Source organism: Emydura macquarii, unplaced genomic scaffold (genome assembly GCF_026122565.2).
Source record: "Emydura macquarii macquarii isolate MOO-44397 ecotype Brisbane River unplaced genomic scaffold, CSIRO-AGI_Emac_v2 contig_968, whole genome shotgun sequence".
Classification (NCBI taxonomy): Eukaryota; Metazoa; Chordata; order Testudines; family Chelidae; genus Emydura; species Emydura macquarii.
The window spans coordinates 12,444,638-12,460,887 of NW_027131105.1; the positions used below are offsets into that span (position 1 = coordinate 12,444,638).

At 42.8% G+C, this 16,250-nt stretch overlaps 1 protein-coding gene across 5 annotated transcripts in view; it reads left to right on the forward strand.

The window, feature by feature from the left end:
- FLNB (filamin B) overlaps positions 1-16,250 on the forward strand; it is a 110,688-nt gene that overhangs the window by 49,125 nt on the left and 45,313 nt on the right. For all 5 annotated transcript variants that reach the window (XM_067544236.1, XM_067544232.1, XM_067544233.1 and 2 more), the window contains exons 7-19: positions 639-713; positions 3,767-3,929; positions 6,127-6,324; positions 8,258-8,395; positions 9,808-9,934; positions 10,461-10,597; positions 11,020-11,213; positions 11,725-11,838; positions 12,334-12,477; positions 12,883-13,006; positions 13,323-13,483; positions 14,432-14,522; positions 14,818-14,987. In XM_067544236.1, coding sequence (XP_067400337.1) covers positions 639-713; positions 3,767-3,929; positions 6,127-6,324; positions 8,258-8,395; positions 9,808-9,934; positions 10,461-10,597; positions 11,020-11,213; positions 11,725-11,838; positions 12,334-12,477; positions 12,883-13,006; positions 13,323-13,483; positions 14,432-14,522; positions 14,818-14,987 — 1,836 coding nt within the window. The remainder of the gene's footprint in view (positions 1-638; positions 714-3,766; positions 3,930-6,126; positions 6,325-8,257; positions 8,396-9,807; positions 9,935-10,460; positions 10,598-11,019; positions 11,214-11,724; positions 11,839-12,333; positions 12,478-12,882; positions 13,007-13,322; positions 13,484-14,431; positions 14,523-14,817; positions 14,988-16,250) is intronic.

The window sequence follows — 16,250 nt, forward strand, 5'->3', positions numbered from 1 at the left end:
GACTTGACAAATTACAGCTAACCATCACCACTCGAATCTTGACTAATCACAAAGGAAACTCTCTCAAATGAAAGTATATTCAGTTACCAAATATAACTAAATCATGATAGCGCTGTTCATTCTGCAAGAACAGTGGTTAAAGTTGTAGAATATCTGCTGCTAATCACTTTGTACTTGGTGCATTAGAACTACCTTGATTCTGTTATAGGAGACTCCTACTATGAAATAAAGGTTGGCTGTTTTGGACAAGTGAGCATTTTCAATTAAGACATTCCAGATGAGTACAACTATACACTGCAGTTGATATTGGTTTAAAGATGTTTATGCCCCTCCAGTGTAGTTGTTGATAGCAGAGGAACAGAATAGGTCACAGGTTTACTAACGTGGTTCATGTGTTCCTAAAAATGACCGTGGCTTTTATGCAAATATTGGAGAATTGAGAGTTAGCAAGTGTACTTGCTGCTGTGGCAACTGTATCGAAGATTGTGCTTCCTAAAAAGAATAGATCGTTTGTTCTTCTCTCATTTGATTAGTTAGTAGAATTTTTCTGATACTAAACTAAAGCTTTAACTTCACTGCCGAAAAGTCAGATAAGTGTAGACACATTTCTGGGACAAATGCTTTTTCTTTCTTTCTAGGCAAAAGTGACACCTGATGACAAGAACAAAACATACTCTGTACAATATGTGCCAAAAGTTACTGGACCTCACAAGGTGAGAGAGCTAGATTTTGGGTGGTCAGGATGCAAAACATGCTTCAGTAAATCATTGCATTATAAATGGGCATCTTAAACTTGCATATTTACTGGTGATATAAAAACTACCCAGAAACCCTGACGTAAATAACCTGTTTCCGTTTTCTGTTCAAGTCTCCATTGTCTGGGACTAAAACTATTTTTTTTTTCTCCCCAGAGGGTGGGTTAGTGGATCCATCTGTTACTCTAGCTTTCTTGGTGGGGAGGGGATTTGGTCTTGTGGTCAATACTCTTTTCCTTGCACATCAAATAAGACCTGCTGCTGATGATCAATAGTCCCTCCTTTCCAAAAGAGGATGGGGAAAGGACTCACTCTGTGCCCCTGGGCTCATCCTCCTCTGCTGCTTTTTCCACACTATATTGTCAGCAAATCTTCTCCAGAGAATGAGCAGAGCAATTCTCTCCAAGAGCTTTTAGTACATGGAATAGGGCATTTGACTGGGCCCCAAATGAGGGTAAGTACAGTGGGACCACAGACCCCTCCCGGGAGGGGGCTGGCAAGTGTGAAGTTGGAGGCATGGGCTCCATTCAGCTGCTCCTACTGCCTCAGTGCCACAGTTACCTCAAGTCTTCTACTCCAAGCCACGTAGTTGAAAGGGCTTTGCTACAATACAAAGCATTCTCCTGGACCCTCCACTTCCCAAAGTTCAAGCAGTAGGGCAATTAGCCGCCTTCTAGGGTTGTAGTTCTAAATTGCTGGTCCTGGGCTCCTGGAATCTTGGTGGGTTTTTTATGCAGACCTCTTTGGAGGGCCAAAGTAAAATGCAATGAAGTGGTCAGGCCAGTTATTCTCCCTCTCCCAGGCTAGATCCTGGGGGCAAACAATGAAGCTAAACACCTAGACCAGCGGTTCTCACTTACCGGAGGGCTGGATGGTACGCGCGGTGCTGAATCCACCACTGCAGGATGGACCCTCCCACCCACCCTAGCGAAACTCTGCTGCCGAAAATGGGGAAACAGCAGAAGGGTTTCGGTGGCGTGTATTGTTTCCATCGCGAAACCCCGCTGCCCGTCTCTCCCTGCTGCTGCAAAATCCCGCTGGAAATCCCTCCTGCTGCTGCCGCGAAACCCCGCCGCAAGTCCCCTCCCTTTTTTTTCCCCGAGTGGTACTCTGGTCGGGTACAGTCGGGTCAAGTGGTACTTGACCTGACTGTACCTGGCCCGAGTGGTACTGGGGGGGGGTTGAGAACTGCTGACCTAGACCATCCTGGTCTCCTTCACACCTGTCACAAGCCTGGAGCACTTCCTTTCAGAACTCTCTCCCTTAGCTGTTCAGCTGTGTGTATGCTGTAGCCTCCTGTAGTCTAGATTGCTAGTCTAGTGGTTCCACCAGGCAGGGTATTAAAGATGACCCTGCAGAGGCACTCTGTATTGATCTCCTCTTTGGTTGCTCCAGCTCTACAGTCTGCACTCTAGGGTGGCTCACTTTTGCTGTCCAGTAGGTCCTCACTCTATTTATCTGCAGTGCTTGGACTACTCAGATGCCTGCAAATTCTGCAGGAGGTTCTAGATCTGGAATCCATTTCAGATTAGTGCTAAACTTTTTGTTCCTGACCCTCTAACCCTGACCTCTGTGCAGCAGTCTTTCACTTGTTCTCCTTGTCACCTTCGTGACTGGCAACCAATTAGGGCCAGTTCTAGAGTCATTGAAGATAGGATTTCCAGTTCTCAAACTCATTTTTCTCTGGATATGCTGGGAGTGAAGTTTATAGGAGAGTAGTGAGGAGCAGACCTCTTTGTACCTTTAGCTGTCTTGATTCATGTTGCTCTCAAAAAAGATAGCAGGGGTCACTCATCTCCTATAACACCCCATTCTAACTGGGAGTATCCATGGCCTAAGCAGTAAGGGACTTTCTGCGTAGCTTGTGCTTGTCAGACATGGCACTGCATGCATATTTCCCACATACACTAGATGAAGTGGCCCTTCCTTGGATTTTTGTCTTTAGATCTGTATTCAGTTCAGTGGTCCACAATGTGTAGTTAACTCTCATAACTTGCTATTTGCAGGCCCTTGGTGGACAAACAGGTTGCTAGGTTGAGTCCATTAATCCCAGTACAAGGGAGTACAAGAAATAAGCTGTAACTAGGAAAACGGTGGTGCATGCTCCCTGTCCAAATAAATGCACTCTAGTCCAAAGAATGCCACATCCTGGCCTAATGAGTCTAAATGTCAAAGCACGATGGAGCACAACTTGCCTCACAATGGACATGCTTTCAGTTCAGTGGCTTACTTCCCCCAAATCTTGGCAATAACATGGCACTTGCTGCAGTCACCTTGTTCATTCTGTTGGTTACATCTTTCCCCATCCATCTCTCTTTAGACAGCAGTCTCTGCCCTGCAGAGTTTACGTCTGCTACTGTCTGTACTATGCCAAGCCCAGTGGGGTCCTATCTTCGGTCAGTCAATGTTCACTAGTGTAATACACACGATTATTGCAGGTGTGTGTGTGTGGGGGAACCCTCCCTAGGAAATACTGGCCCTCAATCAGCCTGTGTTTCTAGGAGGGTGGTAAGTGGCTACAGTTGGTACAGAGCAATGATGTGAACATTAGTTTCTCCACAGGACTTTTTAACCCAGAGGTTCCCAAACTCGGAGAAACATTCGGGGTGGAGGAAGGTGCAACAGGCCCTAGGAGGTGGAGGGGAGGAGGCACGGAAGGAGCACCACCCAGCCTGCTCTGCCCCAACTCTTTGCGACGGCGCCTCCTCTCCCCCTCCCCGAGCCACAGTCTGGGTGCTTGGCCCTTGGCTCTCGGTGTGGCCCTAGCCTGCCAACTGTGGCCCCACTCCCAGACCCAGTTGTGGGCAGGGGGAGGACTGGAGTGTAATGGGGGGACATGGGGTAAAAAGTTTGGGGACCACTGTCTTAACCTTGAGACTTAACTCCTACGTTCAAGCACTTGATCTTGTGACCCATACAGTAAGTTCTGCCAGAACCCTAACATCATTGCAAGGTGGCCTCTTCATACTGTGGGAGTATGACTAGAATTCATGTCTGTATGTGATTTTTAGGTTGCAGTTCTGTTTGCTGGACAGCATATTTCAAAGAGTCCATTTGATGTAAACGTTGACAAAGCCCAGGGAGATGCTAGCAAAGTAACAGCAAAAGGACCAGGCTTGGAGGCAATTGGAATCATTGCCAATAAACCTACCTACTTTGACATTTACACAGCAGGTAAGAATGCTTAGAGAGCACTACAGATCCTTAGTATATGCAGTTACACAATTCTATGCCTTACAGTAGCTGTTCCAAGTTAACTTATATGGGCCAAAATATTTCTATAGCTTTCTGCCCTTCATAGCAACTTCAGCCCTTCTACTGAAGATGAAACCAAGTTCTGTGGGATAAACAGACTGTTAGGAAACTCATTTAGATTCAGTTTGCACTCTTGGCAGTGAGTACTGCAGAACTAGAATAGTCCTACCACTTCATTCTAAATCCATTTGTATCTGAAATCTATACAAATGAAGCCTAATTCAAGCAGGAGCTGCTCTGGCATAGCCCAGTATTCTGCCATAAACTTGCTGTGTTGTGTGGTTTGAGTTTGGTTTTTTTGTTGGGGGGGGAGGGAGGGACAGTACTAACCTGTCTTCCCTCCACTACTTGCTAAAATGGGGCTGTGATATACCTGCCTCCTAGAGAAGCTGAAGATGAGCTCTATAGCACTGTAAATATAAACCCTCCAAATGCTTACTATATTATTTATCTAACTTCACCAAAAGAATCCACTCAGTTACTATTGTTCATGAATTCTGTCTTAAGTGATGAACCAGAGTCTAAGAAGTGATTTGTAAATTACTACTACTGACCATCTACTTCATAACTCTGTGGCTCATTAAGTAATTCCTGTGGAATATAGTATTAAGTATTGCAAATGCTGATGCAGAACTTGACTGTAAAACAAAATGGGGCAATTACTTCAAGTATTTAAACACTGGGTTGAAGTGTTAAATCTATTAAACTGCTTTCTGCCTGAGGCTCCTGAAATCTTGGCTGCAGTTGTCTGGTCTAGGGGAAGTACCACACTACTCTGGCAAAACATTGTTTCTAATTGGGGGAGGTGGTAATCTGCCACATGTAAAGACTTGTCTGGATGTAAAGACGTTGTTGAAAAAGCACTTGAGTTGCTTGTTCAGCAATACAAGATGGTTGAATAACAGGTGTCTTAAGTGGTGGGGGGAGTATGAAGGAAAAGGAATAAACTTATCCTAGTCTACACAAGGATGTATGTTGGTTTAAAAGCTTTTAATCTTAACTAGTTCTAATGAATAGAACAAGATTAATTTCCCCCTCTAGCTGCTCCAGTTTACCATTTGGAATCACTTAAGTCCTGGTTAATGTCAGGGAACATCTTATTTTGTATTGGCAATTTGCCCTACTTGAAAGTTTGAGAACTGGATTACCATCTGCCTGGAGTGCTATTTAAAGTGTGTGGTGGGGGTGGAAGGGGGAATCGGAGCACAGATCTGTCCTATACCAACCCCTGAAAATTGGGGTGGCATTTCAACTTTGTGTACTAGGTTGTAACACCTCACTTAAATTTTGGTCCATCTTCCCCTGCCTGGAAGGCAGCTGGGGCAAACCTGAATGGTACAGCATCCCTGCATGTCAGGTCACACTGACGTTTGCTCAAATGACACCCAGCTGTCCCTCTGTCACAAGGTGGTGGTATTGCAACCTAGCATATGGGGTTGCAGCTAACTCACTTGATGTGGCCAAAAAGTGGCCAGCTCCACAGCCTATGGCTGCTGCAATTGCATGCAGACAAACTGAATTTGGGAAGGAAAAGCCAAATACTATAGCTGGTTGTCTAAAGAGCTGACCTACGTAGTACCTTAAAGAGTAACAAATCCTTGTCAAACCCTTCCGGGGGAGGTGACAGAGTCCCTCCAACTGCTGCTCATCATCTTAGGCAGCTGCCAGCCTTCCGATCAAACCGGATCTGGCCCTTCCTGGGCTACAAACCAGGGAGGGGAGGCAAGAAATTAAGTCAATGCTCAGGTAGGATTTAATTGTTCTGCTACTCAGGTGCCACCTAAACAGAAATGGTATAAAGGTCAAATGGGTCTAACACTCTGACCTGAGTAGTGGCTGTCCTTAGTTACACACTAAGGTGATCAGGTATAATTTACACCCTTACAGTGGTGTGGCAGGGCCATAGCAGAACATTTAAAAGCTACCTACTGGATGCCTTGTGGACTTAAAAAACAAACAAAAAAAAAAACCCTTCATGCTCAGGCTACCAACCCAAAACAGTACCTTAATCTTGGATTTGAGCAGAATCAGACTTGGAAGGTTCTTGCTTCCAGGGAAGTGAACACTAGGAACATCTGAGTTCAAGGCTGAACTAAACTTGTTTTCATGTGGGTAGGTGCTGGTGTGGGTGATCTTAATGTGGAAGTGGAGGATCCTCAAGGAAAAAATATAATGGAGCTTATGATAGAAGACAAAGGGAACCAAGTTTATCGTTGCACCTACAAACCTACTCAAGCTGGTCCTCATACTGTCAAAGTGACATTTGCTGGAGAGGCTATCCCAAAAAGTCCTTGCATTGTTCCTGTTGGGGAAGGTATGTGTTAGGAATATGGCTGCACTGACGTATTTCTGTAAATATGTATGGTCTATTTTATCCATATTGGTGGATTTTGATTACAGGATATACACATCTTACCTTGTGTAGGACAACCTTTTGTTTCAAATATTAAAGCAGTTTACTTGATCTTGCATATCCACCTAATTCAATTAGTGCTTTCTTAAAAGTAATATGGCTCTGGGTGCTAGTCCATCTGCATTGAACTTGATGGACTTTAATTTGAACCTGCCTTCTATTTTCTCTTGACAAGGCTGTCTTTAATTCCACTTCGGTATCTAATTTTTTTCTCCCGCTTTCTCTAGTAGTCTATTTACTTTAACGCTGTTCTTCCTCTTAACTGACACTTGGCTTTCTGTTCCATCCTCACCTGCCCATGCGCTCTCAGACCTCTACTGAGTTACCCTCCACTTGTGGAATTTTGGACTTGACTGCTAATGGCTTCCTAGTTGAGCAAGCTATATCGGTAAGAGGTGCAGGGTGACATTTTCTTCATGATTTGCTGTCTTTGCACTCCTAGCCTGCAGCTTGTCTGTCAGTTTTCCCCTTGCTTCCTTGAGAGAATAAAAAAAGTTGCAAGCAAAATGTGAAACATTTGCCAGTTCTTATGGCAACAAGACTATCTTGCAATAAAACAAGTTGGTGAAACTACTTAACCACAAATTAACTGCCTAACAGAATTGCTTAAGGGCATGTGGCTTTTTTCCTACTTGAACTTGGGTTTGCTGCTGTGTGCTTTCCAGAGCTAGTGATAACATGTGATTAGTGCCTTGATCTTGTTTACACAGCCTAGATTAGGAGTCAGACTTACTAGATGACAATTGATGCAACTATCTCAGGGGTGAGAACAGAAAATATACCAAGTTTTTTATATGAAAAGCAGAATGAGCTGCTTGTCAGACTGTCCACAAATGCTGTTTTCAAGCACTTCTGCTATAAACACTGCACTTGAATAATATAAAATGCATGGTGGGACTAAACTGGGAACCTATGATCATGAGTTTCAAACCTATGTCTCTAGAATGTTAGGGGATTGAAGACCACCAGATAGCTGGAATTACACTTCTCTAATGCAATTTATTCATAATTGCCCCGTAGTTTATTTTGTAGAAATAGTTTCCATTTATATTTTTGTTCATGGCTGGGAAAACACTTCAGAGTTTGCGTAAGTGTAGTTGTCCAGAGTGAAGTTCAGGAATCTGCCACCTACTCTGCCTCTGTAGCCTATTACTCTGATCACACTGTGTGATCAATGTGGCATTGTTCAGTCTCTGCAAACATCAATGCTGAGCAGATCTTGTATTTGTATGAACCTGCAGCGAAGCAAGGGTTTCCATTTCATTTCTTCCAGGCTACTGATGTCTGTCTGAAGCCAGCTCTGGTAACTGTAGATATTACTGTCTCTGCCTTACTGCTGAAGGAATGGCCCAGTAAGGTGCACTCCTGAAGTGAAACTCTCCCTACTGCATGCAGTTTGGCTGTAATGTAAAAATGGTATTGAGAAAAGCAAACACTACTAGGAATGATGGGCTTACTTTTACAATTAATATAATAACATGCTGCAGTTAGTGTCTGGTATTTTAACATCTACATGGTGGGGACCAATTGCTATGTAGAAGTGTGAGGCCTTTTAGCCTCTCTAAAAGCAGCTGACTTAGATGTACATGACTAAAGTGTTTCCCAATGTTCTGAATGCTACAGTCCAAAAGCCTAAATGCCATATGTAGAAAGGCTAGACAGATTCCATACTGGTTCCATTGAGACTTAATGCATGGCATTCATATCTTTTATATTCAAAAGCTAAAATATTCCCCCTCCCACCCCGATTCAACCTTCAAAGTAAAAGCTGTCTTGGCTAGCTACGTATACTTGAGAATCAAAGGCTGTACTGATCTCTAAAATTCACTTGCAGCATGCAATCCAAGTGCTTGTCGTGCCAGTGGTAGGGGCTTGCAACCTAAAGGAGTCCGGATCAGAGAAACTGCAGACTTCAAGGTTGACACTAAAGCAGCAGGGAGTGGGGATATCGGTGTGACCATAAAAGGACCAAGTAAGTGTTACCGCAGACAGCTTCAAAAGCTGTACTGTATTATGGGAAAAAAGAAGCCTCACATGTGGACCAGTTAAGGCCTTGCAGCTTTGAATGATACAGCCACAATGAGTCTTGGCTATCTTTGACAAGGAGAGAGCAAAAAGTGAAGACGTTTCTCTTCATTCATATGTAAAATGAACATCTATTCATGGATGTAGCTATGAAGCCTGCTACTCTTCTGTGGTTTCGTATCATGGCTTGGTGTCTTTTAAAATTAGCCTGTCCAGTCTTCTACTGTAGTGGGCTGGAAAACTTCATGACCTTCAATCCATATCTGCCTTTTTTAGCCCGTCTACAGTATTTGTCAAAAGTGATACACAGGCTCTTCTTAGCTACTGGAGAACGTTAGACAAGAATACTTTAATATAGTTTTGGGTACTGAACCTTTGTCAGCAAGACTCCAGGAGTTGGATGCCTGGTGTCTGCCATGAACTTCCATTGTCTGTCAAGCCACTGGGCTAGACACTAAAACAAGTTTCGGCCTGGCTCACTGAACAGTGAGTGTACACTCACTATCACTTGAAAAGACTGACCTCTAGCATTAAGTGCCCAATTTAATCAGTTGAAAGCTTTCCTGATTTTGAGTTTGTCTAATCTATACAGCTATGCAGTTGAAAATGCTGTGCTATTTAATTTGAGTGGCACTGTAGAGCATCCTAGATCTTAAGATGAGTTCCTGGGTGTGGTTAAAAAAGCATTCATTTATATAGTTCTAAAACTCCCCAAGATTGCTTCTCCAGTCACCTATTTGTAAACACCAGTGTTCTTTCATTTCAGTTTTTCTGTGCAGAAACCTGGGTAAGCAACTAGCCTGTTCAACCATACAAAAAAAAGCTTTTGGAGCAGCTCACTTGCCTTCTCCTGCCCTAATTTGGCAAGGCCGAGGTTCATTGATGCCAGCTTACTTGTTCTTTAACTGTTCCTAGTTGGACATTAACACTCAAGAAAATATCTAAGTATCCTATACACCCTTAACATTTGCAGAGGTGGTATTCTGGCTGGCTGTGGCTTAACACGGTATGGAGGGAAAAGCAATAGTCCTTTACCACTGTAAATTTCAGTACATTAAGCTTTTCTTTGGAGATTTTTAATCTTGCAGAAAACTAAAAGTAGGCGTTCGATGAACACTTGTGGTCATAAAGTCTGACCACAAAGTCTGCTGGGTCTGGTAACTTAAAACACACATTCTTTTGATTGTGTATATATGCCATCTCTGTTAGAGGGCAGCTAGAATATCTTCCTTTCATAACCACTTTCTGGTAAAAAATGTCAGTCTCCATGCAAAAGTAAATACTAGAAAACATGAACTTGCCTGAATAACTTCAGATGTGAGCTGGAAGTTAAGTAATGCTGAGCTGATCTTTCAACAGAGGGCTTGGAGGAGCTTGTGAAACAAAAGGACTCTGTGGATGGCATATATGCATTTGAATACTATCCAGTTAGCCCAGGGAAATACATTGTCACCATTTCATGGGGTGGACACAACATCCCTAAGAGGTGAGTTGCATCATTCAGTAGATCATGTGGGTAGGAACCAACACTAACAGGAGTCCACTGCAGCCAAACTTGCCTTCTAAGCAGCTATGACAAGAATTGTTTGCTCCAGGGCCAGCATAGCTTTTCCTGGAAAGCTTGTGAAAGGAGGCTTATAGGTCTCTATTTCCACTCTTCTGATCTTGTGATCCACTACTTGTATTAAACTGCATAGATCACAGGAAACACTATTTCATTGAGCTTTTTAGTAGGGTCCCAGGAAGACCTGGCGCCTCAGTGTTGGGGACACCAGCGGACACTAAGTCTAGCTACTTGGCTCTTATTCGTTGTTTCAGTGGTGTGACTGATCTAGAACACTGGCTCTGGATGATATAATTCAGTCTAAGATTGTTCCATGCGCTGGTGGGTTGGGCTGACACATTGTATAATGTACCTTCAGGTAGTCTTGTGACTCAAGTGACAGAAAAGAGGTGGGTGCTATTTCTGCCACTCCTAATCCTAAATGTTGACCCCTTTCCCTATTTAATAGCCCCTTCGAAGTCCAAGTAGGTCCTGAAGCAGGTCCTCAGAAAGTGAGAGCTTGGGGACCAGGACTTCATGGAGGGATTGCTGGTAAATCTGCGGACTTTGTTGTAGAATCCATTGGCACCGAAGTCGGCTCGCTTGGTAAGTCACCCTGCTTGTCCTGGTTAAAGATTTTAAGTGCTTTAATGTTGAACTACTCAGTGGCAATACTTTTTGACTATTAAACGGCAGTCCCATCAATCACCCAGTCACTAACTATAAACATTAAATGTCCATAAATCTGACTATGCTTGCAGAGAAGACATTTTAGTTTTTAGAATGTGGGATGCTCTTTTTGCGATTGAGCCAGATACTGGGCCGAAGGGAGACGCCACCATTGAGTACCTTTGTGGGTTAGTGGGTAGGCCCTACTCAAAATGACATCACATACCAATTACATAGGAAAGGTATAGTAGGGCAATGAACAGAGTGCTTCCCAGTTGCCAGACAGACAATCTTGAGCAAGCCTTTAAAACCTACCTCATGTTACTTGCTCTGAGACCAGATACGTTTGTTTCCTTTAGGCTTTGCCATTGAAGGCCCCTCGCAAGCAAAAATAGAATGTGAGGATCAGAATGATGGCTCATGTGATGTGAAGTATTGGCCCAAAGAGCCTGGTGAATATGCGGTTCATATTATGTGTGATGATGAGGACATAAAAGATAGTCCATACATGGCTTTCATCCGACCAGCTTTGGGAGACTTCAACCCAGATAAGGCAAGATACAGAAAAATTCAGCTATCAATAGCCTTTGATATACCTCTGATATGTTAGTTTCTAGAGGCAGTTATTTAAAAGTTACTTGTAGAACTTATTTACTTGCATAAAATTTACACATTATAAAATATTACATGTCGTTATGGCTAACCAGCTGTAACCATAGACTGGTTGGAGACCCCAGTGCTAGTCCTTTTCTTAAATGCTCTAAATAATGCTATTGCTTGGCCCTTACTAGATTGAGCATAAGAGCTGTTGCAAGAAGGAGACTATTGCGTTCCAGGTAACTTGGCAGGGTACTGCTCAACAGGCCAAACTTCTAAACTCACTTACCCTTCTCTAGCCTTGGCCTTCATGAATGAGTTTTTTAGACTGATGAAAACCTCAATCCACAAACGTAAAGACCTGCTCCAGGGTTTCCAGTCACCTTCTAGAAATATTTGCTTTTAGCATTGCTTCCTTTTTGCTGGAAAAAAGTGCAGTGTAAAACTTCTGCACTTACCTTTTTTAGGTAAAGGCATACGGTCCAGGGCTGGAGAGAACTGGTTGCATTGTAAACACCCCAGCTGAATTTACAGTTGAGACGAAGGAAGCTGGGAAGGCACCTTTGAAGATATATGCACAGGTAAAAACCCACATTAACTGTCTGCAATTCATATCAATAGTCAAGGTCTCGTCTCTGAAACAGGTACCAAACACATTCTGGCTAATTAGTAGATCTGCATCTTGGTCCTTAATTGCATTTCTGCGATTTAAAAGGTTTGCATAATCCCAAACCTGTTAACGTCTGTGCAGAATTAGAGCCCTCTTATTCAGGCATGTAGCTAGTCCCTGGTCTTGCACACATTGAGACTTCCTGAAGTGACCCCCCCCATAAATTGTTCTGTTGTCAGTCTACTAGACTTCTACAGTTTGGGATGTGGTGACAGATGGGCAGTTTTAAATTTGTGGTAAGACTAAGTGTTAGTTTCTTAATTTCAAGTAGCTTTGCTATAGCTGCTGCTTTTGAGATCATGTAACTGTTTTGATAGTACACACCTTAAAATGACTTGTACCTTCTCTCTGCATGCGTTTGTATGTCGTCAGTCCATCTGATTCTCAGTTAAACAATTGCTTTCAGGATGCAGAAGGAAGCCCTATTGATATCCAAGTGAAGAGCATGCCTGATGGAATCTATACCTGCTCTTATATGCCTGTTAAACCAATCAAACATACTATTGCTGTTGTCTGGGGAGGAGCTAATGTACCTAATAGTCCATATAGGGTAAGTACAAAAACCTGCAAAGTTTGCTTTGCTGGGACTGGTGGTATGTGTTGTAAAACAAGCAAACATTAAGCTATTTTGTGCCTTCCTTGTCCATGCTAGTGATTACTTGAGTCAATAGAGCCATTCATGAGTGAACTCCTGCTAACATGAGTAAGGGCTGCATAACTTGGCTTTTGTTAAAGCATTAGTCTGGCTGAAAGTCACCTGTCCCGTTAAGCACGCTAGCATGTCAAAAGGCTCTGGTACCACAGAACACAATATAAATATGGAAAATAAAGTCCCTGCCTTCCCTATTTACTTGTTACAAGTTAAAAAGTCAGGGCATTTTTTCAGATGTTAAACTTAATATAATCAATCTGACCCTGGTATGGGATAACTGAATACTTCTGAAAACCCATCTAGGTACTCATAGGACAAGGCAGTCATCCTCAGAAAGTGAAAGTGATTGGACCTGGTGTGGAGACAGCTTGTCTGAAAGCTAATGAGCCTACTCACTTCACAGTTGACTGCACAGAAGCAGGAGAAGGTAAAAGCAGACAGTAATACGTTATCTACAACCTTGTATCAACTCTAATTCTTACAAACACTCCCTGTGTGAATGGGAATCTGATCTCCTCCGTTCAATAGAAACTCTGGATTGAAGCTTTTTGCTTGATAAGGGAAATCTGAAGCTAAATTTCCGTTACACAGATGACACGGAGTGATCCGTACAAGTACTTGACAAATTATCTCTACCCAGTGACTTAGTCAAGATGCAATTTGTTTAGTTTCCCAATACTATAGCTACTTTGTTACTAAACAAATACCTGAATATCTTTTGGCAAACTGCTGTTTCCTCCTAGGTGATGTCAGTGTTGGCATTAAATGTGATGCTCATGTGATAAGTGAGGAAGAGGAAGACATAGCTTTTGACATCATACACAACGCTAATGATACGTTTACTGTGAAGTACATGCCACCTGCTGCTGGGCGTTACACTATCAAAGTGCTATTTGCCGGGGAGGTTTGTAGCTCTTATTTTGCTGACTAGAAACGTTAGTTATTCAAAGCTCTCTGCATAGCTAATGTAAATTACTGTTCAGTGTGCATTACTTCAAGGGGTCATTACATTTGTAAATGTAGCTCATAAAAACCTACACTTTGGGCCAAACTCCAAGGAAGAGAAGTTTCCCTAATCTTAGTTTCTTCAGAGTCTAACACTGCACTACCTGTGCATCAAATGCTATGCTGGTACTTGAGAACTCAAAGGTTAGTTGACTTCACTCTTTGTCTGAGCTGCAAAACTTGTAAAGTTGCCAAAACTGAAATCTAACTGTGACAAGAGACCCGTTTAATATAACTCTGCCTTTTTAGTACAGAGGTCCCAAGACCGTGGAGCATGCCCCCTTAAGGGGTGCAGAAGGATGTTCAGGGTGCACAGCAAGGCCTGGGCCAGAGGAAGTGCCACCCAGCCCACTCTGCCCTGAGTTCTGCTCTGATCCCAGGCACAGCCTTGGCCCCCAGTGCCTGGCATTGAACCCCAGCCCCCACCTCATCGACCGGTCATGGTCTCTGCTTCTGGCCGCACTCGCTCCCAGCCTTGGTCCTCGGCCCCAACCATGGCCCTGCTCCCAGCTCTAGCTGGGAGGGTGTGTGTGTGTGGGGGAGAATGGGAGGGGACAGGGTAAAGTCTGGGAACCACTGCTTTTAGTAGTTGCAGTGGGACTGAGAGAAGGTAAAAATACATACAGAAGATTGCTAGCATTTCCTGAGCAAAGCTGAAGTATTCATATGGGATGCATTAGAATACATTTATTTGGTAGACTAAAACTTTCAAGAAATCTGACTTCAGACTGACTTATTTTGATCTTAAATAGTCCTTTCACTGGAAGGCAAATGCCTTATTTGCAGTTTGAGCTAGCTTACAACTGGCTGTAACTATCCTATTGAAGTAGCATGTTTTATGTTTAAGGAAATTCCTGCCAGCCCTTTCAGAGTTAAAGTGGACCCGTCACATGATGCCACCAAGGTGAAAACTGAAGGACCTGGACTAAGTAAAACTGGTGAGGTTCCTTCTGTTTTATGCCAAGTGATATATGGACATAAGCATGGGGTGATTAGCATAAACTCACTGTGTAGGTAAAACTTTCCCATTGGGGATTTGGGATGGGATTACTCTATGCCAGAACAAAATTTGGGGGATCAAAAGACTAAAAATAAGTAGCTCTGTCTTCTCTTGGAACTTACTTGATCAAGTTGAGGCTAGTCAACTTTCATATTCTGGATATGGACTTAAACACACTGTATAGATAGCACAAGCATGTTCTGACTTTGAAAGTTAACTTGCTTTCTGTTAAGGTGTGGAAAATGGCAAACCAACACACTTCACTGTATTCACTAAGGGTGCTGGGAAAGCACCACTGGATGTGCAGTTTGGTGGACCTGTGCCAGGAGATGCTGTGAAAGACTTAGACATTATTGACAACTATGACTATTCCCACACTGTAAAATACACTCCAATACAGCAGGTAGGTCTGATTCTTTTGGAGAAATAGAAGTGTGTTCCATAAAATCACAATTCAGAGCAAAAATAAAACTGAAAATACATGTAATTGCAAGTGAATTAACATGAAGTCTTGATTAACTGAACTCTAGCTATCAAAGGAAAAACAGTGGCAATGAAATGCTTAATATTCCCTGGTGCTCCCAAAAATTGTACAGTAAGGGGCCATGAGTGTCTGCAAGTCTAACTGTACTGAGGAAGAAACTATCACTAGAATTAAAAAACAGTTGTAGACTAAATGTTTGGAATGACTTGTCCAGAGTGCAACTAAAACAAGGATGCATAGAAAATCTGACTGGAGAATGGGAGTACTGAAATTAGCCACCACCAAAATTCTGAAGCCAAAATGTAGCTATTGACATAAGACCTAATCCCTGAAACAGTAACAAACTGAGTGATTCTGCTGTACTAACAGACAAAGGCAGGTAGCAAACTGTCTCTTAATAGTATCTGAAACTACTACTACTAGCTAATCTGAATTGAGCTGATGCAGATGTTTAGGACTTCCAAATAACTCCAGCTTGCAAAAAATCTAGAGTATCCTACTGTTGCTGGGCTGCAGGTAGTGAAGCTGAACGGTCTTCAGTCAAGTATGAGCTCCAGCATGAACACTAACCTAGAAATGAACAGATCTTACTAAGTGATAAACGAAGTCTGACCAAGATTGGTCTGACTCTTGGATCTACTGTAAAGTTGGTGTGCACTTTGGGCATGGCAAGTTCATGACCAAAGAACATCAGTAGCCTCAACTCAATCTATTTGGACTGGTATTACTTGGCTGTTCGTTATATCAATGGGACTGGGTTTTAGTTTTGGCCCACCTGTGTCCCAGAAGGCTTATTAAGTAGTAAGGAACAAATCAGTGATGGTTGTAAGCCTCTTTCTAGCACTGTTAAAATCAGATCTCTAGAATTCCTAACGTAGTTTTGCTGTTGAATGTAAAAGTGGTGGCAGTAAAACCGACCAAAGATCACTGCATCCAAATAGTAAACACTGACTCTCTTGGCTTCTCCAAAAGACTGGACAACACCCTCTTTTTTTTCTTAAACTGGGTCTGCCAGATTTAGTATACCCTGTGCAAGGAGGGGGGAGGGTGTCCTGATTGCTGTTTCTGCCAAACCCAAAACCTTCCTGGCAGCTGGTGTTTGTCATTAGGGTGGGGAAATTATTGCTCAAGAAATAGGTTTGGATTTTAGTACTAAAGCAAACTTGTCCAGTCTTTAAAGCT